Source organism: Mesoplodon mirus (genome assembly GCF_964341445.2).
Source record: "Mesoplodon mirus genome assembly, chromosome: 4".
Taxonomy (NCBI): Eukaryota; Metazoa; Chordata; class Mammalia; order Artiodactyla; family Ziphiidae; genus Mesoplodon; species Mesoplodon mirus.
Genome location: NC_138979.1, coordinates 163,156,679 through 163,180,315, shown reverse-complemented (window position 1 = coordinate 163,180,315; position 23,637 = coordinate 163,156,679). Strand labels below are relative to the sequence as shown.

At 51.8% G+C, this 23,637-nt stretch overlaps 2 protein-coding genes across 7 annotated transcripts in view; one reads left to right on the top strand and one right to left on the bottom strand.

Annotated features, from left to right (window-relative positions):
* Nucleotides 1-4,400: 4,400 nt before the first annotated feature.
* On the bottom strand, nucleotides 4,401-14,685 carry GSTZ1 (glutathione S-transferase zeta 1). 5 transcript variants are annotated; one of them, XM_082617566.1, is made up of 9 exons: nucleotides 11,814-11,846; nucleotides 11,475-11,526; nucleotides 9,593-9,660; nucleotides 8,965-9,045; nucleotides 8,482-8,607; nucleotides 7,398-7,476; nucleotides 6,816-6,868; nucleotides 5,980-6,029; nucleotides 4,401-5,207 (listed from the first exon to the last, which is right to left on the bottom strand). In XM_082617566.1, the coding sequence occupies exons 1-9, from the start codon at nucleotides 11,829-11,831 to the stop codon at nucleotides 5,081-5,083; spliced, it is 654 nt and encodes a 217-aa protein (XP_082473692.1). In that variant the 5' UTR covers nucleotides 11,832-11,846; the 3' UTR covers nucleotides 4,401-5,080. The 5 variants fall into 5 exon arrangements, with proteins under 5 accessions (XP_082473692.1, XP_082473694.1, XP_082473693.1 ...); XM_082617568.1 differs by lacking the exon at nucleotides 11,814-11,846 and adding an exon at nucleotides 14,528-14,685 and having other exon boundaries at nucleotides 4,402-5,207; XM_082617567.1 differs by lacking the exons at nucleotides 9,593-9,660; nucleotides 11,814-11,846 and adding an exon at nucleotides 14,457-14,684 and having other exon boundaries at nucleotides 4,402-5,207.
* Nucleotides 14,686-14,716: 31 nt separating this feature from the next.
* POMT2 (protein O-mannosyltransferase 2) overlaps nucleotides 14,717-23,637 on the top strand; it is a 49,311-nt gene continuing 40,390 nt past the window's right edge. For both annotated transcript variants that reach the window (XM_082617564.1, XM_082617565.1), the window contains exons 1-2: nucleotides 14,717-15,236; nucleotides 23,057-23,141. In XM_082617564.1, coding sequence (XP_082473690.1) covers nucleotides 14,800-15,236; nucleotides 23,057-23,141 — 522 coding nt within the window. In that variant the 5' untranslated portion in view covers nucleotides 14,717-14,799. The remainder of the gene's footprint in view (nucleotides 15,237-23,056; nucleotides 23,142-23,637) is intronic.

Here is a 23,637-nt window from a genome sequence, read left to right as displayed (position 1 = left end):
TTAGATCTTTCCCTGCTTTCCTTTGCCACATATATTAGAGGCTGATGTATAAAGGAGGAAGAGATCTGAACTAACTGTGAGTTAAATGAGTATACTCTTCCCACCAAACCACACCACAAGCAATAATAAAAAGCCCAGGCAGACTACACATAGCTGGGGATCTTTAATGCGTTGTGTTTGGGTGAGCCAAATGTAGTGTGTCACTGCTGACACAGAACATATTGGAGATTATTTTCTAACTTTTAAAGGCACTCATATCTGCCATATCATTGACCCTGACATAGTTCAGGATCATATAAATTTGTGCAGGCCACACACTGCAGCCTTGACATCCAGCCTGATGTTCCTTAGCCCATGAGGTTCTGGCTACACTCAGCAGCCATCTTAGTTCAGGTATTCGCCCAAATGGGATGACACCTGCTTACGACCTTGGAGTCAAGAGCTAAATAGGTTATCTTTAAAAGTTAGGAGGAGCCAGTAGAGTGAGTACTTATCTTATGAATATGTGTCCAGGTACTGTCCACTACCTGCTTGTCCAGTAAGTTTACTACTTTCCTTAATGGTTATATAAAATTGCTTTGGAATAAAATCGTATATATTTTGCTTTGTTCTCAAATATTTCCTGGCAGCACCCCCTTCCTGCTTTCATCCTTCTAAACTATTTGCCAGGACTTACTACTTCCATAAAGTTGGAAGATCCTCCACATCTAATTACCAGCATCAGGCCACTCCAACGTCTGTTCTTCATCCGCTGTGGCCACGCCCACTACGGGAAGATGGCAGATCAGATCTCCCTGCGGTCCCTGGCATCCCAAGATCAGGTGTCTGCGGATCGTTCTTCACAGATCTAACAACTGATGTGGAAATGAAGAAGGACCTGACTTTCACCATTCAGTCAGCCTTTGGGGAGAAACCCCTCCTGGAAAACATCCTCTGAATAGGTGATGGTTTTTGGTTTGAGAGATACATCTGACCCCCCAAAATAAGAGTTTATTTGCAGACTTGAGGGAATTGCGGGGGGCTAGTTTTTAAAAACCCTTTATAGAAGCTTAATTATTGCTAAGCCTTGGAGCCATTGTCTGACCTCTAGAGAAAAGTCTATGCACTTGGAGAAATATTGTTCCTTCCTGATCTTTCAGGGACCTGAAAGAGGAGAGAGACATTCAGGGAGGGAGGGGGTAGCCAGCCACGGTTGTACGGGAAGGATATCTCTCAGTTTCACATGCATTCATGGAGCAGGGCTAGTCATCTTGCTTGGTACTGGGGCAAGAGAGGTCAGGAGTGTAGCCCTAGAAGAGCTTGAGGGGGCTCTGCTCTCACGCAGGGAAGAAGGCTTAGTAACACTGCATTCTCTTACTCCTCAGAGCACAGCTAAGTTCCTCTGGGAATAGAGGAGAGGCTTCTCTTCTCTCCCACGTATCCAGCCCCAGGTCCTGGGAGGATGATTCCCTAAAGGGAGGGGCTGCAGTCGGCCAAATCTCAGGTCTGCACATTCCTGAGCAGCAGGGCAGCTACGCATGTTGATGACCTGGACCCCACGGAGGCCCCAGGCCTGGAACATGTGATAGCCTCTCTGACATAAAACTGCAGGCCCAGAAATCCACAGAGGCTCTTCTTTCTCATGAGCTGTGGTCATTCAGTGAGGCCTCAACTCTACTCATCCCACTGCCCCCCCGCCCCCCCAAGTCCTTTCCCATCCCTCAGGGGGTCCTGAGCCGGTGGCTCCCCTGGGCCTGCCTTCTCTTGGCAGCCCTTCTGAATCCATCCCCCCAGGTCCCCTCACCTCTACAGCCCCAGCCCCCAAAGGCCACAGGAGACTCCGGAAAGTTCTGGCAGTCCCTTGGGAGCTAAGCTGGTCCTGCGTTAGTCTTCTCCTTGGCTCCAGGTGAAGAAGGCGGCAAGGATGGTTCCCAACCCTGGCCTGGAGACCAGCTTGTGTTGCTACAGACTGTGTGGAGAGCTCTGTGGCTTAGGTTCTAGCTTTTTTTTTTTGGCCAAACTGTATGGCGGGGTCTTAGTTTCCCAACCAGGGATCAAACCCGGGCCCCCTGCAGTGGAAGCACGGCATCCTAACCGCTGGACCGCCAGGGAATTCCCATGGTTCTAGCTTTAAAATACAAAAATCTCCTTCACAAAGGAGAAGGACTCCTTTGTGAAGTCCTTGAAACATCATGAAACAACGAGAAGGGCTATGGTTCTCCTACAGCTGAGAACCACAAAGGTTAGTCAGCCATGTCTCTGGGTGGCTCAGTTCATGGATGTGGGGACACTTGAAGAACCCAGCACTTGCCAGGTGAGGCAGCTCAGAGGAGCCTGGAGTGAGTTTCTTGGGCTTAGACACATCTGTTTTTGTGAGGAAGGACAGGTTAGTCTGGGTTTGGAGAAAACCAGATGATAAAGGAGGGCCTCAGAAATGTCATGGACTCCAAGGATCTCACTGAGCCCAGAGGAAAAGCCACAGCGTTTGATCCCTCCCCTCCCCTCCCCATGGCTGGTTTTCACCTCACACTCGGACACGTATCACAAAACTCCTGTTGAACTAGGGGACCGGAACTATGAGAAAAATATTAAAATGAGTTTTGTGCATTAAATGAGGATGGTTTTTATAAATGCTTGATGACGGAGGCTGCATCGCCTCCTTCCCTGATTTAGATTTCCTTAAAATCTAAATTTTAAGGTGGCCAACTCAGCTTTGGCCACAAGTTTTAGGATGGCTGATGGAGCCTCAGGTTAACCAAATTAATATTTTGAGACCGTCCAGGAGGAGACCTGAGTCAACTCTTGGACGCTATCTCAGATCAGACAGACAAGCAGATAGGCAACAGGCCCATGATGTTGAGGGGTGGAGACAGAGACGGCCAGTTAAATTTCCAGGAATAAGTGGAGGCACATAAGTTCAGTAAGAGCAGCGGCCATGTCTGCCATATCCCCAGTCACAGAGCCACACCCCCCAGCTCCCAGCATGGGGAGTCCCCTGGGAGGGCTCACTGCATGCTGAGTGGGGGGAAGCGGGACATGCATTACCAGCCAGAGCAGGACAGCCACCAGGTGGTTTCCTTCCAGGAAGAACCCCAGTCCGCCCGCTCATTATACCTAGTTCCCCATAGAATCATTCAGGGCTGGGGAGTGGTCTCAGGTTGTCTCTGCGCCTGTACCTTGTCCTAGATGTGGATTCTATCTACTGCCTGTACTTCCCAGAAGTCTCTGTGCGCCTCTGTTGCCTGGAAACGAGACTGGGAGGAGGGAGGAGTAGGGGAACCTGGTAACCTCAGCACTACTGGAAATTATTTGGGATTATTTGGGCTCCCGAAGGCACCTGTTAGTGACAGGCAGAGCCAGCTGCCTCCTTAATCTGGGCGAGTGGTGGCAGCGCCCCGTTTGGCCAAGGCTAGCCCTGCAGCTTGCCCGCTGCTCCTGGCTGGCCCCATGTCTCTCCAGGGCCAGGGAGCACACTGCCGTGGGAGTTGTAGGAGCACAGCCTGAAGTATGGGGCCACCCTCCTTTCCCCTGAGTTCATTTTCTCTTTCAAATCCACAGGAGCTTGAATCACCTTCAATTTCAAAAGTCCAAGTCAGGTGACAGTTACTGATCCCTGAGCTGAGGAGACTAGTCTCTTATCTCAAGTCAAGGTTTCTTGGCGAGAGCCCAGGTGAGCCTTATGCAGCCAGGCAGGTCTGGAGTAATCTGAGGAAAAGGTCCAGATGGCGGCAGGGCAGGACAAGCACAGTCTCCCTCACCATTGCTGTGTCTCCTCTACCTTCCTGGGCTTCTCTCTTGGCTCTGCCAGGACAAACTCACTTTGGGAACAAGAGTGGCCCACCTTGGTCATTCTAGAGCCTGGAGCCCAGGCCATCCAAGAGAGAAGGAGAGGCCACTAAGGAGCCTGGGATGAGAGGGGAGAACTAGGTGCCCTGCGATTGGAGCTAAAGAAAAGGGACTCATGGCCGAGAAAGGTGGCTTCCACTTGGACCAGACACATCTATCTTAATTCCCTGTTTAAACCTCAGCTACACAGGGGAAATGAAATCTCACATATGGAACATAAATGTCATCTTGTTTCACTCCCAGAAGTGACCTGCATCTCCCTACAGTATCTCTGCCCGAGGTGATCCTGGTTCTGGCTGAGCACTGCCAGGCATGGGGACCTGCTCCCTCCAAGGCAGCCCAAGGTAAGCTGTTACCCGGCTGGCCTCCTGCTAGCTTGGTCAGTAGCTGTTCATACTGCCCACGGAGGAGCCTGCCTCCAGCTCCCAGCACCACTCACACGTGGATGTATCCTAAGCACCTAATCCTAAGGCTGGTCCAGAGAACGCTGCCCCTGAAGATAAGGGACTGGGCTGAGAGGGCCAGCGTCTCCTCAGCGCTGCTATGGAAGTGAGCAACGGGACCACTCCCAGGCCTGGGCACTCAGCTGGTCACAGGAGGCTTTCTTTCCTGCTTCTTATACCTGTTCTCTTCTGGATCTTGTCTGATTTTCTCAGGCAGGCTTTTGGGCTTATTTCTCTTCCTTGCCCTTAGGTCCCAGGGGCCAGGCCAACCACAGGGTGGGCAAGTGGCTGGCTGGCTTTCTTTCCTGGTCCAGACGCAGAGGGATTCCAGCTAGGAAGAGTGTTCACCTTCTGGAACCCAGCTCAGTTTAAGTGAACAACCCGGAGGCCTGGGCTTTAGTTTAATTATCAGATTTCAGTGGGGGCATTCTTTGGAGTCAGGTACAGTCGAGGGGATGGGAAGAGGCGCTCAGACTTCCTCATGGCTCTCTGGTAAACTCGCCATACGTTTTAGTCTACGTTCACTTCATCTTCATGACTGCCCACGACACAGTCATGAAGACTTCCTGCCTACCCGCCTCCCTGCATTCTCCCACCCCATTCTGCCCGCATGTGACAGACGAAGGGGCTGAGGCAGAAGGAGTTCCAGTGGGAAGGCAAATCCAGGGCTAGAGTTCAAGTTCAAGGGCTAGGAGTTCAGGTCTTCCGCCTCTCCAGTTAAGGCTCGCTCGCTTCCAGGCCTCTTCAGCCCACGCAGCTTCCGCTCCCGCACCCGCTCCCGGCCCCTGCACCAGTGGGGCGCGGTTTGAGAGCTAGGCCCTCAGCTCAGGGGGTGTATCTGGCTGCCGGCAGGGGTGAGACACTTGGAAGGCCTCCAAGGCCAGCAGTGACTTGTTGATACGGCTGATGGTAGGGTAGGGAGTGAGATCCACCTTGAACCTGTGGCAGAGAAACATCCACCTAAGCCAAGGTCTGCAGGGGCACAGGGAGACTGCCCTGCAGGCGATGGGGGAAGCACAGAGGCAGGGCTGGATGAGGTCCCTGGGGCTGGCCAGGGAAGGCCTAGGAAGGCAGCCCTGCCAGGCTGGGGGTCCTTGTTCACAGGTAGCTCTCTGGGGAGGGACAGGTCTTGTGCAGTATCGTCTGGCATCTCAGTTTCCTACTGCTCCTATTCCAGGCCATGGCTATCTATACAGCCTACTATGCGTTAAGGCCAGTGCTGGGCATTTATATACAGATTATCTCCCCACCCATGTCATAAGCTTCTCAGGGGCAGGGAATGTGTCACACATTTCCATACCCCTAACAGTGCCCAGCACGATGCCTTCCACAGAGAAGTTCTCATCCGTGCCTCCCTGAAGGGCTGATGGAGCAAAGCAGAGGCAGACCTCACTGCTGGGCACAGACACACCACGTCTGGGGAGAGCAGGCTCTTGGAGTGGACCCTTGCAGGGGCGTCCACCAGGTGACATGCCTCCTCTTAGGAGCGGGGGCTATGCGGTATCACCTGGGCTGCGGTGGGCATGGGAAGGGTGTTACACCGGCTTCTGCCCGTCTCTTACGGCCACAGTGGCTGCCGGGGGCCGTGGGGGAGAGTCTGCATGAGATGCTACCTCAGTAGATGAAGTCAGGGCCTGACTGTAGGAGGGAGCTGGGCATGTTGAGGGGAGGAGCCAGGAGGAAGAGGGAGGGTGGCAGGGCTCTCTCTTACCTGTCAGCATTTGCCACCTGAGGCGCTAAGCACAGATCAGCCATGGACACCTGCAAAGAGGGTTGGGCGGGCTTGCATCAGGGTGCGCACCCCAGACTCCCACCGGTGACAGCACTGGGGTGCTGGCCCCTGGCATTCCCCTCTGCTTCTGGCTCTTCTATCCCACCCCCACTGCCCCACCCCCTCCTCATCTCCCCAGGCCCGGCTGGGTCTGTCCCTGCAGCTGAAGCGCTTCTCCCAGGCTACACTGCAGTTGCGCTGACAACCAACTCTGTGGGTAGCCAGAGAAGGCTCGATTGCCTTAGTGGATGTTACTGTGCTTGTTCAAAATTGCCACCACAGGCATTTAGTGAGGGCTCCCAGCAGGGAGGGAAAGCCTCTGGGTGCAGGTGGGGGACTCTGGAACCAGGATTACCATAGAGCCAGGGCATTAGCCTGTAGGAGTCAAGGGCACCTGAATCCTAGAATCCTAGCATTGGAAGGGAATGGAGACATCACCTAGTCTGATCCCTCATCTGATGGCTGGACCACCGCCTTATCTCAGAGATGAGGTCTTCAACTTGAATACCTCCAGCAATGAGAAACTCACTTCCTCTTGAGGCAGCCGGCCAGGAAGGAGCTGAGAAGCTCCCCGTGAGCTAACTTCTGCTTAACGCAGAGAGGACGACCTTGGGTTGCTGACTCCCCACCCTTGCTACAGCTGCCCCCTCAGGAAGCTCTCTGAGCTGTGCCTGCCCTGGGCTGGAGGGAGGTAGCTGAGTCTAAGTGGAAGACAGTGGCAGCCTGAGGTAGGCCTGAGGGAGGAGGCCACCCCCATGGGCCTGGGGAGAGCTTACCTCGTCTCCCACACAGTACTTCCCTGCTGTGCTCTGCAGGATCTGCTCCAGAGCTGGAGGGAAGCAACATGAATACTCTAAGGGGAGAGCAGCCTTTCTGGGCCTTGGTGCATAGCTATGACATGGCAGCTGGAGTGTGTGCCAGAGGGAACATGGCAGTCAGATCTGGAGAGAGGTGATGGGCACATGGGGATAAGATGATGCCTCCCTGTGCTCTGCAAGTTCAGCTACCATTCTCTCCCCTGAGGGGACAAGGCCTGCCACTGGCCAAGGCAACAGTTCTCACACTGAGGTGCTGGTGCTTTGCTGGCCTTGGCTTCCTGCCTGGAGTGGGCAATGAAGCAGAAGCTGGGCCATCCATCTCCAAAAGGCCTCAGGCATGAGGTTCCCAGAAGTGCCAGGGGTTGAGGCCAAGCTGGATTCTGCCCAGCTCACTGCCTCCTTGGCCCTGCCCCCCCACCCTCATCCATGCCACTGTCAAGGCCAAAGAGCCCGGGAGGCCGCCAGATGCCAGGGCCCACAGTGTGAGGGCCATTTCTCTAAGAGGTCACCAGGGGGCAGCTCACAGGGGCAAGGACTCACCGTTAAAGCCAGAAGTGATGGCCTGCTGGGCCCAGGTCAGCTGGTTCTCCTGTCCCACTTGCTTCAGGACAGACAGGTTCTGTGTAGCCCAAGAAAAATCTGGGATGAGCTTTGGGAGCCAGGCTGAGCCCACGCACTCAGCCAAGTCCCCTCAGGCGAGCTTGGTTCCCATGTGTCCGTGGCTGTACACCTGTCCTACCCTGGACCCTGTGAGCTCCCACCCTGTGGGCCCTGAGGTGGAAGAGAGGTGATGATCCCAGAGACCACTTTCTCTGGCTGCCCCCGTGGCCCCTGTCCCTCTGGCAGAGATGTGTAAGGATGGAGGCACAACCCGAGGCCTCTCTCCCTTGCATCCAATGCTCCTCCCTGACATGGTCCCTTGTGAGGAGAGGGAGTGTGACACGGGGTTGGGCAGGGCAGCATGGGGGAGGCACATAGGATTGGCTTTCAGGAGATTTGGATGCCCGTCTGCTTCAACCTCCTCTGTTAAAAAAAAAAAGTGATATGGGGCGGGGGGCACAGATACACAGTCAGGGGGTCTGTCACACTTAGAGTGACTCTGCAGTCACTCCACCTTTCTGGAGCTATCTCCTTACTTGCAAAGTCAGGGATTAGCACAGATGAATTTTTTTTTAAACAGATGAATTGTTTTAATACTTTTTTGTTTTACCAGTGAAAACTTACCAAAAAAATCTTAGGAGAATCCCAATCTATGACACAGAACAGGTGAAAGAAAGGCTGCTCTGGTTAAAGGCGGGAGGCCGAGACATGCGCTACTCAGCCTCCCCCTGCCACCTGGCCCTTTCTGCCCCTTGGCAACTCCGGATGTGTCCTTGGAAACCTGGGGCTTCCCGGAAGGCAGCTGGGGTCCCAGGGAGTGGATGCTTTCTGGCCTCCCTCCTCCCTCTGCCACAGGAGCCAGGGCCAAGCCCCTGGGAATCCCCTCTGTCCTCCTGCCACCCCGCAAGCTGGGCACCTCACGGTGGGCTGGCCAGGGCGCGCCTGCGTGTGGAGGGGAGAGCGCGTGCCTGTGGGGATGCGAGGGTGAGAGGCGCGCGAGGGAGAAAGTGCACGGGAGACGCACCTGCAGGGGCTGGATGCCGCTGGCCAGGAGGTGGGAAATCATGCGCACGTGGGCCCTCTTCTTTGGGTCCTGAGGCAGGAGTCGCGGCGTGGGCCGGGTCTCCTCCAGGTACTCAATGATGGCCAGCTGTCCGGAGGCGAGCAGTGAGGCAGGGACCATAAACTCCTCTTCCTCCCCCACTTCCAACACCACCATCGTCACCACCTCCCTTCTTACCCTTCTTACCATCCTCCCCTTAAGCCCTGTGAAGCCAGAGGCTCCCCAGGAGGATGAGATCATTTTGGACCCTTGTCCTACAGAATTTAGTCCCCCATATGCTTGAGTCTCCCTTCACTTCCCAAAGCAAGCAAGCAACCTTCCTCCCTCCCTCCCTCGTCCCTGCTGAGAGCTGGGTGCCATGGCAGACACAGGCAAGGAAGAGCTGCGAGGTCCTCTTGCTCAGGGCACCACGCTCATGAGGGGCCTCCCAAAGCCGCCACTCACCGACTGGCCAATGGTGATCCCATCGATCTTCAGGGCTGGCACCTGCTTCATGGGATTCAGGGCCTGGAATTCTTCAGAGAACTGTGGAGACAAGGCCCTGGTGGACTGGGCAGCCTGGCCTGAGCTGGCTAAAGCACAGTCTGGCAAGCAGGAAGCCCCTAGCCTACTGCCCACCTGTACCTCCCTCTCCTGGGAAAGGCCCTGGCTCCTAGGCCCAGGGTGATACCTGGGGGATCTGTGAAGTATCCTGAACCCCAGTGGCTGCAGAGATACAGGTTTCATCCCAGTGGCCTGGCTATGTGCTTGTCCCTGCACCTTATATGTGGTCACCAAGGCACATCCAGAGGGCCTGGCATGGGGCAAGGACCCGCTCACCACCCACACTTCTGGAGTCAGACGTGGAGAGGCCAGGCTGTGGTGCGGAGCCTGGGACCTGGGCCCTTCCCATGGCTCCTCTTGCTGCACAGCTGGCCGCCCTGTCCCACAGGGCAGGGCCAGCAGCCTCCTCTGGCTGCCCTGTCCCACAGGGTGCATGCTCATCTCTTGCCTGCAGAAGTCTGCACCCCCTGCTGGGTCCCTCTCCAAGGCCTCTAACTCCTACATTGTGGCCTGGGGGCAGCCTCCTTACCTGCTGCCCCCCATCCTTTATGAGGTTGATGGTTATCATCTCATAGTCCATGTTTTTCAAGGCCAGAGCTAGAAGAGACAGCAAACAGTCGGTGACAGCCTCTGACCACACTTCCCAGGGTGACAAGAGGGAAGGAGGCTTCTTTCTCCGCACTGCTGGGTGGCCCTGTCGCCTTCTTCCCAGCTTCCTGGATCACCACCTGCTCCCCTACCCCAGGGCCATGATGCTCCGCCTCTCTTGCCCCTGGACTCTCTGTATCCCCAGCGGACCTCTGACGCCTCTAGGTGGTGCTATGAGGGTGTGTGCCCTGGCCCACTGAGGGCTCCTGGAGGACAGCAGGGAAATGTCCCCTTCATCTCTGCCCCCGGCAGGGCCTTACCCAGTGGCAAGCAGGGCTTATCTGTTGGAGACATGCAATCATTCCCCCATAAAGGTCATCTGAGGGCTAAGGGAAGGTGCTCGGTGACTATGTAGGGCCCACACAGGCAGAGGACACTCTTGTTCTGTCTAGAGGAGAACCCCTTTCTAATCCATTTTGTTCTCAGGGCTGTTCACTACAGATTCCAAGGCATCAGGGCTCTCTGGTGACCTCAGCACATCTGCTGTGACTCCCAGGGGCTGGATTTCCTCTCCATCTCCTTTGATGTTTTCCTCCCAGCAAGGTGAGGGCCAAACACTCGGTCAACCCTAGTGGAGGAGACTGTGTGTGTAAGTGTGCACACTTATGCATTAAAATATGGCGATGGCCGGTATCAGGCAGATGAGCGAGGGGAGGAGGGCAAGACGTGTCACAGTCTGCAGACAGCCCAGGAGACGCGGGGCTCCTCCTCAGCGCTGGTCAGCTCCACCCTGGAGAGTGGAAGTGGTCGGGGCCAGGCAGGAGGCCAATGCATGGTGGCCCTGCAGAGACAGTGCCCACGCTGCTGGTCTGGCCCCATCAGGGCAGAGGCTCTGGGCCCAGGGAGGGCGTCTTCTTGGAGAAATGTGTCCTCGGGCACCCCAGTGCTCTTGCCTACCGATTCTAGCAAATACCAAGTGACTGTGGGAGGGGAGGGTCATAAGGATGGCTTCCGAGTCAGGAACAGGCTCCTGGCAGCAGGCTACTTGGGTTTAAATGTCATCACATTCACTTGCTAGCTGTGTGGCCCCGGGCAAGTAACGTCAGCCTCTGTTTCCCCATCTGACAGGCAGCATAGCGTAGTAAAGAGCATGGCCTAGCTGGAGCTAGGCTAGCTGGTTCAGATCCCAGCCCTGCCCCTTACTAGCTACATGATCTTGGGCAAGTTACTTCACCTCCCTGTGCCCCAGTTTTCCCACCTGTACAATGGTGACGATAATAATACCTCCCTCCCAGGGTCGTTGAGGTTTAAATGGAATCAGGTACACAGAAACACTCAGCACCGTTCTCTTTCTGTATGAGCTGCTACGACTAGGACCTTGGCCGAGGGCTGACTTAGCTGAGGGACAGAAGGGTCAAACCAGGACTACACCAGAGGGCCCCGTTTCTCCTCCCCTGAAGCCTCTGGGGTCCACACTGGCCAGCTCTGTTTGATTTGCCAGATCAAATCAGATAAGAACTGAGGAAGGCCAGCTGTTCCCTGCCGGTTACCAAGGATCTCTGGATTCTGTGAGCCTGCCTGAAGCATGGTTGCTAAGGGGCTTTGGAGTGCAGAGTGGGAGAGGTCACAGGCCCGAGAGAAAAAACACCCCTCCCTGCCTTCCTCTAGCTGGACTTCCGAAGTGGAGGTGCCATTCGAGGCTGAGGGCTCCAGGAGACTGGGGATGCTGGGGCTGGTGCCCTGTCTGACAGAGGCTTTTCACCCCGGCCTCCCTCCACCCCACACCACCCCACTCCAGCCCTCGGTGGAGCTACAGCTCTTACCGATTCGAACTCTCCATGAGCAGGAGCTTCGGAAATAGGAGTAGAGGATGGGCTGAGGAGAGAAGGCGAGGACGCAGGTTAACCCAGGCGTGGTGGGGTCTCAGCCCCGGGAGCCCGCTGGAGGGGAGGCAACAGCTCCCAGCCAGGGGGCTCCCGGCCAGCACTGTTTCTTCCCAGCCCGCTGGGCCTCCTTCCTCAGGCCTGCGTCTGGGAAACTCAGGCCAGACTCAGCTCTCTGGGTTAGAGGCCTTGGGAGTCAGGTGGGGTCCCTCAGCTCCAAACTGTGCTGTCATGCATTCCTGATGTCCAGGGGGCCCCCGAAGCAAGTGCCCTCCTTACCTTCCTAGACTCGGCCATGATGATGTTGTGACCCTTGGCCTCTCAGGGACTGTCCCCTCCCACAGAACTGCGGGGCAGGGGGAGGAACCCTAAAGGGGTGGATCCCATGAGCCAATGGGGAAGCTGGGCTAAACAGGCATCAGGAGAACTTTGACTCTGGTCAGAAAGGGCATCTCTTTCTAACCTGGGGGAAGTTTTTTATGCTCCTGGTGGAGCCAGGGCTGGTGTCCTGGGCAGACAGTGAGGCCTGGTTTTGAAGCAGTAGTTTCATGTGGTGCAGTGGGCTGGGAGCTGCCATACCGGGAGTCTGGTCCCAGTGCAGGAACTAGCCCCGCATGACTGGGGACAAATCCCTACCTTCTCTAGTCTTCAGCTCCTTCATCTGTAAAACGAAGGGTTGCCCTAAAATGATAGCTTATTTCCTTCCAACAGTGGCAGAAAGACCAGGAAATCTAGTTTTCTGCGCTTTGGTGCCCATCTCTTTCAACATTCCACCCACCAGTCCTCCAGACTCTCGGCTGATCTCATAAAAATAGCATCTGGAAAACTCAGGCCAGACTCAGAGGGGGGAACTTTCCTGGTGGTCCAGAGGTTAAGACTTTGCCTTCCAATGCAGGGGGTGTGGGTTCGATCCCTGGTCAGGAAGCTAAGATCTCACATGCCTTGCAGCCAAAAAAACCAAAAAACATTAAAAAAAAAAAACCCAGAAGCAATATTGTAACAAATTCAATAAAGACTTTAAAAATGGTACACATCAAAAAAAATCTATAAAAAAAAATAGCTGGGGAATATGCCCACTGACTCCAAAGCTGAGGTCATAAGCTGGCAGCCCACAGTGTTCTGTTTGGTCTATACTGTATTTTAAAATGTTTCAATTCATTGCTAACATTAAAAGTCACATTGTTTCATATACAAATCGTGTTGTCCATTTTTTCTTAAAAAAAGGAAAAAAATCGGGAGATAGTGAACTCAGTTTCCTGAGGAGCAAAACTGATCAAAGCCAATTAATGGCCCCCTTTAGAGAGGGCATGCCCTCTCAGATCTGCCATGGCCCCCACCTGGTCCACTTCTCTCATTTTTGTTACTCTGAGGCCCCTGAAGGCAGCAGGGTGTGTGACCTCTCCTCTAAAGTTTAGGGGACTCAAAGTTAATTTCTCTGGTGCTTCTTGGTCACCAGCATTTCAAAGCAGAACCCAGAACAGAGTTACCAGTAATTAGCACTCATGAATCTTCTGGCAGACACATATGTAGCCTTTTGGATGAGGGAGAACTCAAAAGAATTTCTTAGATCACCCTTGTCTACCATCCCTCTGACTAGAGACATTTCACCCAAGTTCGCTCTCCCTTCTGTATGGCCCAGCTCACCCAGCTGCTACCTGACCTTGCTTTCATCACCTCTGAACTACCAACTCCATCTTCTACTCCATCTTCTACGTGGGCAAGGGCACAAGTGGGAACCCAGTCCGTCCCAAGTTAGTTCCTGACCCTGGGAGTTCTGGTCTATTCTGAAGGCAACTTTCGTGGGGAAAGTGAAGATAGTTCTGGCACAAAGGTCAAGTGATAGGCAGCAGGCATCCTTGGAAGGAGAAGAGCTTGTAGGCTACAGCTGGATGTACCCTGTTCCAGGGTGCATCCCTTTCCTATTTGGTTAGGCTGGAGGGGCCCCTGGGGCCAAGAGGCAGCTACACTGAAACAGAATGGAACCACTAGAGAGCTGCAGACATCAGCTTAGAATCCTTAAAGAAATGCCTTCCCTAATTACTAAATGTTACACCTTTGACCTAGGCTAAGGGTGACCACAGAATCACTGTAAATGCCCTGCCCTCAGGTTTCTTACTTATGGGCCATCAGGAGATGTAATGGAGGGCGGTTTCTGATCTTTCTCTTACCAATGATAACTGCATAAACCGTCCCATGTTCCTTTTTGCATGTGTAGGGCTAAATGTTAAGCCCAAGTAAAATATCCATTTCATCACCACTCCTGGAGGAATTGTTTTTAATTCAAATATGGATTCTCACCACTCTAGCAGATTTTATTTTAAAACCGTCTCTTACACATGATTTTCGAGAAAGACTCCTAAACTCCTATTTGGCAGTGGGAGGGCTATACACTGTTAAAGTGATGCTATATCCCACCTGATGGGCCTGCCACCTTCCTTTGAGCTACAATAGCTGTTCTCAGTCTTTAATAAAGAGATTGATAACAGTGGTTCTGGGGTTGGTCCTGGGAAATGCAAATTAAAACTGGTAATAAGGTCCCCAAGTGATTGTGATGACTATAAGTGCCACAGCTTCCCCTCGCCCCTGGCGCTCTCAAAATGCAAACAACCCTGAAAGGCCATTTAACTGTTAAGACCTGCCGGGCCGACCGGCAGGGCTGTGCGGAACAGGGAGACGAGGGACGACGCTTGGAAGCCCTAGCAGGGCGAGTGGGGTTGGGGGTGGGTGGAGAGACAGATAAAGAGCAAGGGTACAGCCACCAAACCAAGCCGGGTACTCTCCACGAGGACCCTGCACCTCGTGCCCAACCCTCTCGGGATCACAGGCCACAGCAGGTAGCGCGCAGGTGCAGAGCGGTGCCAGAGCGGCGCATTGCATGCTGGGAGTCGCCGTAGGAGCTGTGGGCGGGGCCGAGCGGCTCACCTTTGACCCCGCCCCCAAGATTTCTCCGTGTTTCTAAGTAGAGCCTCTCTCCCCGGATGCATGACACAGACCTTCCCCACTTGCATCTCGCACTCTGGGCGACCCCTCTTCCAGGCCAGGAAACTTGGCGCCTGCGACTCTCCGAGTCGTCGACGATTCAGGCTCAGTGAGACCCCGACACGTCAGAACTTACGTTTCCGTCTCGCTAAAGCTAGGGCTTGGACTAGAATGAGCTTTAAGATCTCTTCTAGCTTGCCCCGCCCTGCCGCCACGCCCCCACTCCTGGCGCTGCTGGGAATTGCAGTTCCGTGAGCCCGCTTTCTCCCCGGCCCGCCCGGACGTCATGCTCTGCGCCACTAGCCGCCTCCTAGCGGCCCGGGCGGCGACCGCGCTCGCCTTCCAGCCCAGAGGCCGGGGCAGGGAACTACATTTCCCAGGGCACCCTGAGCCGCCCCTTGGTGACTTCTTGGCGGGGCGGCTCGCAAGACCCAGCGTGCTTGCGGGCCAGAGGGCCATCCTGAGGAGAGGAAGGATGCCGCCGGCCGTAGGCGGAGGCCTGGCAGGGTCCGAGCTGCGTCCCCGGAGGGGCCGCTGTGGGTCCCAGGCTGCTAGGGCTGTGGGCCCGGACGTGGCCACCGAGGCTACAGCGCGGAGCCCCAAACGGCCTGCTCCGAGCTCGCGGCGCTTCGAGGCGCCCGGCCGGTGGGCTCTGCTGGCCCTGGTGACGCTAATGTCCTTCGCCACCCGCTTCCACCGTCTGGACCAGCCGCCGCACATCTGGTGAGTGATGGGAGGGACTGGGCAGGCACCATGGCAACTGGGAGGGAGGGGCGCGCCTTCTCATTGGTCTGGAGGCACGGAGAGGGAGAGGGCGGGATTCACAGGCAGAGGGACGGGGCCGCACTGGAAGGGAAACAGAGGTTTCTGGTGGTTACCTCTCCCCAGGTGCAGTCTCCGTGAGAGAAATCTTTTTGCTCCGGTGTGTGTGAGAGTGGGATTCCTTAGGATCTGAGGAAGCAATCTTCATGTCTTGCAGGTTATGCTGCAGCGTCTCACCTGGCTCTCAAATGGTAGCTTTTAAAGGTGCTTTGAACTGACCCAGGAGAATTGGAAATTCTTAGTACAGAATTTCCTAAGGCCTGAGTTCCTAATCTGCGGGATTTCCAGACCTCCGCGGAGGGGAACATTCCTATCTGAGTACCACATTCTCGGGAGCCGGAACAACCTGTGTGTCCACGGATGATAACAAGGGTTCCAGAAAGCAGGTCTGGGGTCATCCTGTGAGGATATATTAAAGGCTTTATTTTGTAGGACTAAGGAGCAGGAGTCAAATTTCGTTAAAAAAGCTTAAAAAGTCTCCAGCTCGAAGGAGGAAAATTTTTATACAGTTTGAAAATGGTTAATTTGTTTGGCCAAGACGTGATACCATGTTTTCTCAGTATCACTGAGGAGAAAGTGTAGAGGTTGTTAGAAATGGAACTCCTTGACTAAAAAGCAAGCAGGCTAACAAACTATCAGGGTTACCCTACTTGGAAATTAATGAATTAGCTTGTTACTATTTCATGAGTGCTGGCGGAAGATGTGAGACTCCTGGGTCAGAGTCAAAGGACTTATTACTCGTAGCAGAGGAAGCAGGATGAACATCGGCATGTTGCATTCAGTTTCTCATGGCTCCGAAGTCCCACGGGGTGACGCTATGGGCTCAGATGGATGACTGCACACACTGCGTTGCCTTGCAGCTAAGGAGCAACAAGCTTGGGGAATTTACAAAAAGCAAGCGTACTTTTTGCTCTGGAGAGAGATGTTACCTCATCTCTCAAGGCTGCTTGGTGCAAACACAACTTTAGGAAATGGCCCAGGTAAAGTGCAGTCAAGGCCCTGCATTCTCCGCATAGCCAGCAAGATGTGTGGAAGTACAAGAGACCCATGGAGGACTGTCTCTCCCAACAGTCTCACTCCTTGGTTTTACACTCTCTTGGCTTCTAGCAAATTTTCACATGAATGTGCAACTCCATTGGCTACTCTGATTAACCTGGCTGAGGCAGGGACCCAGTCTGCTTAGTTTGTCTCATACAACATTTAATTAAGGCTGCTCTCACCAGGAGTCAAAACAGCAGGGTGAGGCCAACCTGTGGTGTTAACCTGTGCCCTCCGGGGTGCTGGATCCAGCCCCCTGTTAATAATTGTGTATGTTGCAGGGTGGAGTGGGATGGGGAGGGACCAGGAAGCCTTATTTCAGATAGCTGTGATGTAGTCTAAGGCCAGTCTGTTATCCGTTATAGTCTGTACACAGGTGTTTAGACTGACCTCTGATTTTCGATGTCACTGCCAATAATTACAATGAGTTGTCCCATTTAAAAAGCAACTCCCATGCCCAGTGGAAAGACATTCCGCAGCACATTCTTCCCTGCATTCTAATATATTACCTGAAGGAGTCCAGATCACTCCAGTTCAGGATTTTTTTGTTAAATTTTATTTGGATTTCCATCAGATTTGATTTAGATCATCATTACAGTGATTTGGTCGAGCCCCATGGGCAGTGAGAGTCACTGCGTAGTTGCAGCCTCAATCACTATACAAGGCATAACCTAAGGTCCCTAGGGTGTCAGGAGAAGCTTATGAATTTATATCAGTCATACTAACAGAAGGTTGTTCCAGTCTGTGTTTTTGCGCACATGCGAGGGAGGTCCATGTTTGGGAGTTAATGTTGATGTCGTCAGGGACATAAGGATAGTTCAAGACCGGCCATGTCCACGTGAGTTTTTCTGATTTCATAGTGGAATAACAGAGTCAGCAGTAGGTCAGATTGCTAGCTACAGCTGCCACTTGACTTAGTTGAACCGTGTTAGTATTTTGCCAGGCTGGGTGCTGGGCCCAGGAGGCAAAGAGAGCATTAATTGTTTCCCTTCTCTTTACATTTCCAGGGGCCTAAGATGTTCCTTCCCCAGGTGGAAAGGTTGTTTCTTTCCTCCCACTGCCATATAATCAGTGTGTCCCACTCTAGTACCTGTAATTTCACCTTTACTGCAATTATTGCGTACTACTAATATCCACACCTTTCTGTCATGGACACTGTCAGAAACTTGACAGAGACTTATTATGTCTCCCACCTTGGCCTATGTGAGCCACTGTAGCGGGACTTCACAAGCAGTGTGCTCCACCAGGTGACCTTTATGCACTAAAACCACGTCACTCCAACAAGAAAACCCAAGTGACTGAACTAGAATTAAATTTGAATCCCATAAATCCCCAACTGCACCCCCAGGCTGATCCAGAATTGCTGTTAGGGGAGACCAGTCAAGCCCAGGAATAGTCAAGGAAGAATCTCAAATTTTCAAAATAGGTTTTTATAACCTTCCACCCCTTTTGTTCTGATCATTACCCAGTTGGTGGCCAAGAGGAGATGAACACCTAGTTAGGTGACCAAACTACTTGACTAAGGTGTGTGAACAAGGAGGTAGGTGAGGGAGGTTGACTCAGAAATCTTTTTGAGAAGACTGTTCAGTGCTTGACAATATCAGATACCTGAGGATGGTCTGGAGTGTGGAATGTCATCAGATTTTTGGCTATTCAGCCATTGCAAAAAAAAAAAAAAAAAGTGTACCATTGCCAGACTGTAGATGGTTTGGAAAGCTGAAAACACAACACAGTTTAGTTTCAAGGGCCACAGTGATATATCTAGAGTCAGATGATTGGACTGACTAACCCGAAACATGTGTCAACAGCAGTGGGGCACCAGTGATAGCCTGAAACACGGAACAAAGTCCTAATACAATCAGTTTCCTTGGAGTGGTCAATACCCCACGCAATGTGGCTTCCTTTACTGCAAGACAAACATGCCAACTTTTGGCAGGAGTCACAAGTTACCACAATGTAGCAACGGCTTCTGCTTTGGAGACATATAGTCCTTTACTTTGTGCCCAGTCCGTGGTGGTAGATGTGTTTCCATGCCTGGTGTATTGATGTATCCAGGTGGCAATGGCAGCAGTCTGGATGGTGCAGGTTTGATCAGCAGCTTGATTCTAATCAGTCTTATCAGAATACTGGCCCTTACTGGGGACATCTACATGAGTGATCCAGATTATCCCATTGGTAGGCAGCCATGATTTTTTTCCACAGTTCTTGGATCCAAAGAGGGGTGTTTCACATTTCTTAGTATATAGCCTTACAAGTGACACACCAGATGGTTAGGCCAATGGCAAAAGCCCAAGGGAAAATAAAAATATAACTTGTCTGTTTCTTAGGAGTATTGTCTAAGGCAAGGGTGATGACTTTCAATTCAGTGCATTGTGCCAATCAACCCTTATTGCAGTCGGTCTTCCAGAAATGTCAGTGGGGCTGGATGATAGCTACTGCCCTGCGGACACCATCTGCTTTTAATTTAGCCTAATCATCAGTGAACCAGGCACAAACATTAGAAGGAACCTCTGGGAATCAAGACCCCACTGAGTCAGCGGCTTTGCTTCAGGTGGTGGAGTGGAAGATAGTTTCTTCCAAAGGGGCAGCTGCCACCTCTTCTTGAAAAACCAAGATGCCTCTAGGGCCAGGCTGGCTATACTCTTGAATATACCACTTCCATTTCACCAGCGAGGCGTGTTGAGCCCTTCCATCGTTAGCCATAGATTTCAAGTTGACCCACCCCAAAGTGATAGTATCAGGCCAAAGAGTCCTAAGGTCTTCACGGTTCAGGCCCTCAAGTTCAACAAGAGCTTAGTAGTAGGTTGACAGTTGCCCCTTTAAAAGGGTGTGTACTTGGTGCCCATGTCCAGCAGATGGCGCTGGCATCATGGAGCACTCCAAGACCCCCCTCCCCAACCCCCCGCCCCGAAATTCCATCTTTAAAGCTGTAATGTCCCTTTCTCATCTTGTGATTTATATTATTTCTGTAGGACCACTTGGGAGGGGACAGGATCACCTCTCACTAATGTAGCAGTCTCTCAATGGGATAATCTTGGACACATATGGGATAAATACGACTATGCCTTCAGCAGTGGGAGACACAACAGTGGTTGCAAGGGCCCTACCCACAAGGCCACTTTCCCTTCCCTTCCCCGCTGGTAACTTGGCTCAGACCCTATCAGTTGAATTTGGGTGCTTTTTCCCCTTTCAACTAACAAGTCTAATAGGCCTGCATCAGGAGCTATAATGGCAGCCACCTAGAGGTTATGCCATTCCCAGGTGGGAGGTGTGGCGAGTGCTGGATGCAGGGCGCAGGAGGAGGCCTTTTTGCTCCTTCAGCCCCTCAGCAGGCTTGGCACCACTTCTTCCCAGTCTGCTTTCCTGTGTCTGGTGAGCACCTGGGCTTAGGGGCTTTTTCTTTCAGTCCCTGTACACCCTGCTATGGTCCTCCCTGCAGTCCTCGGCACCTTTGGTAATCCCTGTGCCTAGCAAATCCTCCTACTCCAAGGGATTGAGGAGGGTGCTCCTGTATCCAGTAGGACTTTGAGCTTGAGTCCCTCTCCTCCCCAGAGTTCCCCACCACACTAGGATGGGTGTGTATGGCCTTTAGTCCCCTTTAGGGACAGGGAGACCTTAGCCCCACCTGTAATCATCTTACTCTTTAAAGCAGCTGAGCTTGTGGCAGAGGGGGAGGGATCATGGGACACGGAGGGACGGAGTGGCTCTGAGCCTCTAAGCAAGGCACACCTTTAGCTTGAGCACACAGCTCACCCGAGAACCTTTCAATGTTTTCATTTTACCTAGAGTTCTGCATTGAATAGCAAGATCCTTACTGCTGGCACCATTTATGTAAGCTTTGGGGCCTCCTAGATTCATCAGCCACGTCCATCTTGCCTTTTGGCTGGGGCTGCTTAGCTTATTGCCCCAGGGTTGTGATTATATCCTTTCCTCCTTTTGCCCAGAAGGCCGTGGCCAGTAACCAAGGCAGCATTCAGACGGTTTGTTTCAATCCTGCCTCTCTCCCCTCAACCTCATTCATAGGCAGGACAGTGGGGGATTCTTACTACCTGCCTTCCCCACCACTTGGGCAAGAACATTCACTACCAGATTCCAGGGAGTCTTCTCTTATCCCCTAACCCAGTCCATGATGGCCCTTGTCCTTTCTCTTAAGGAAAGCTATGACTCAGCCTCCTATGCTTGTCACCAAAACTGTCAGGGTTTGGGGTTTTATTTTTACGTGACTTGCCAACTAATGAGTTAGCCTGTCAGTGTTTTATGGATGCTGGCGGGAGACAAAGTCCTGGGTCAGAGACAAAGGCCTTTATTTCTCACAGCACAGCAAGCAGGATGAGCATCAGTATGTTGGCATCAGTTCCCCTTGCCCCAGTGTCCCATGTGATACCCTGGATCTGGATGAATGCCTGCACATGCAGGGAGTTGAATCACAGCTAAGGAGTATTGATCTTGGGGAATCCGCTGTTTTATAATAAGCAGTAAACAAGACTGCTCTCTGTCCCAGAGGGAGACGTGGTGTCTTCCTCAAGGTTGCTGCAAGCATAACCCTGAGAAGTGGCCTGAGAAAAGAGCAGCCAGGACCTTGCATTCTTGGCGTACCCTGCAAGGTCTGTAGAGCAAGAGAGAGCCAGAGAAGACCGTCTGTCCCACCAGAAACACGCAGTAAAAGCCAAGAGGAAGCGTGACTATTGCTACTAGTTTTACTTGAAGTAAAAATCTTACACCCCTTTATCAATATGTTTCCAAACAGACTTCAAAACTAACCACAAATGTTGGGACAGTTTAAATAGTGCCCAGCATGTGTGGGACTTTATAGTCTGCAAAGTTCTTTCCCATGTGTTACCTGATACCTCCCTGCGAGGTGGGCTGGCAGATGCTACCGTTGTCTTCATCATGTAGATGAGAAAAGAGATCGGAGAGGGTGAGTGATTTTGCCGGGTCATGCTCCCACAGTGGGTGGCGGAGCTGGGACCGGATCTCTCTTTTTTCTGCAAATGTATTTTGTCACACTGCTTGGAAGTTATTTTTCTGTTTAACATCGCCATGTCACTGTCCTCATTTCATGTCAAGCAATGTGCTTAGCAGACGCAGAAGTAGATTTACCCTTCTGCCTATTTATTAGACCCAGTGTGTAAAACACACACAAAAAAGAACCCCACATTTTTGGTAAGAGAATGTTTTGCCCCTTATTTTGTAGGACAGTGATAACTACTTGTAGAAGCTGACCTGGGGATGGATAGTCACTAGAAAGCAACTGTTCTTCTGAGCTGCAGGGAGAGATTGACAAACAGAAATGGCCAGGTTCTGCTGGATTACTAGCCTGCCGCTGTGAAACCCCCCTGTAGGGTGTGAAAGGTTTACTGTGGTTGTGTAGAAGAACAAGATTTTTGCATTGTGTTTAAAAGCTAGTGTATTAGGGCTTCCCTGGTGGCGCAGTGGTTGAGAGTCCGCCTGGCGATGCAGGGGACGCGGGTTCGTGCCCCGGTCCGGGAGGATCCCGCGTGCCGCGGAGCGGCTGGGCCCGTGAGCCATGGCCGCTGGGCCTGTGCATCGGAGCCTGTGCTCCGCAACGGGAGAGGCCACAGCGGTGAGAGGCCCGCGTACCGCAAAAAAAAAAAAAAAAAAAAAAAAAAGCTAGTGTATTAGAATCACTTACTTACTTGCAAAATAATTTTTAAATAATTTGTAAATAATGAGGATAGGTTTTTAGACTGGTTGTTAACTTAGTAAGAAAGCCCTCACTTTTTATATACTTGTTAGTTCATTATAATAAGGTCAGTGAGTTCATAGTTAGCAGGTTAATTATCACAAGGTTTGGAGCAAAATCAGACTCCAGGCACAACCATGGTCTATAGGCTCTTACTGATCAGTAGCCCACAGTGTAGTTTGTAACAGCAAGAGTAATGTAGTTTCTAGTAGCAAAAATTGTCTTAGGGTTAGAAGTTAGCAGACTTGGGGCTTCCCTGGTGGCACAGTGGTTAAGAATCCACCTGCCAAGGCAGGAGACACAGGTTTGAGCCCTGGTCGAGGAAGTTATCCCACATGCCGCGGAGCAACTAAGCCCGTGTGCCACAACGACATAGCCTGCGCTCTAGAGCCTGTGAGCCACAACTACTGAGCCCATGTACCACAACTATAGAAGCCCACGCACCTAGAGCCCATGCTCCGCAACAAGAGAAGCCACTGCAGTGAGAAGCCCTTGCACCACAACAAAGAGTAGCGCCCGCAACTAGAGAAAGCCCGTGTGCAGCCACAAAGACCCAATGCAGCCCAAAATAAATAATTAATAAATAAATTTATTTATTTAAAAAAAAGAAGTTAGCAGACTTGGAAGAAAACTCTTATTGCAAAACTTTTTATAGTATAGGAAACTCTTCGCCTTTTTAAAATAAATAGAAACTCAAGATACAGAATAAGTATAGATTTAACTTAAATTTATGATAACTGGTCGGTAAGTATTTGCTAGCCTTTCTCATCTGTCTAAATGAAGATTAAGGACCAGCCTGATGTCTTGCTTCCTCAAATCACTTGTGTCAAAAGCCTTTTTTTTTTTAATCCAGATTTTCTCATTAACTGCTTGAAACTTATAACCTTTGGTTTTAACTGTAATTTTAACCATGCTTTATTAAGGCTGTTTGGGTTGTATGATAATTTTAAGAATTTCATCTCTTTCTTTTTCTTTTTAGTTGGGATGAAACTCACTTTGGAAAAATGGGAAGTTACTATATCAACCGCACCTTTTTCTTTGATGTGCACCCACCTCTGGGAAAGGTGAGCAGTGTGGTGAATGACAGTGCTCTCCTAAGAGTTGGAGCCAAGTCTTAGATTTGGATTTAATTCTTGGGCTTGTAGAAAGAATTCCCTGACATTCCAGAACAGTTGCTTTCATGGGAAACCTTTGGTGTTTTTAGGAGTCCTCTGGGCTCAGAAATGGAGGGAGATTCCATCAACTGATAGATGGATAAACAAAATGTGGTATTATCTATACAATGGAATATTATTGAGCCATAAAAAGGAGTGAAATATTGACACATGTTGCAACATGGATGAGTCTCATAAACATTATATTAAGTGGAAGAAGTCAGACATAAAGGGCCACATATTATATGTTTCCAGAATTGGCAAATCCACAGAGACAGAAACTAGACTAGCAGTTGCCAGGGTCTGGGGGGAGGGAGGATTGGGGAGTGACTCTAAATGGGTGTGGAATTTCTTTTGGGGGTGATGAAATAGTCTGGAATTAGGTAGTGGTGATGGTCACACAACC

What these genes read in the sequence shown, in the direction of transcription:
- GSTZ1 (XM_082617567.1), bottom strand. Translation starts at nt 14,542, where the DNA reads ATGCAAGTGGGGAAGGTCTGTGTCATGCATCCGGGGAGAGAGGCTCTA. An exon ending in CTCATGGAGAGTTCGAATCG is followed by an intron (nt 9,046 to 11,474) that starts GTAAGAGCTGTA and finishes TTGTCTCCACAG; the next exon opens with TTCTCTGAAGAATTCCAGGC. An exon ending in GCGGCATCCAGCCCCTGCAG is followed by an intron (nt 7,477 to 8,481) that starts GTGCGTCTCCCG and finishes TGGGCTACACAG; the next exon opens with AACCTGTCTGTCCTGAAGCA.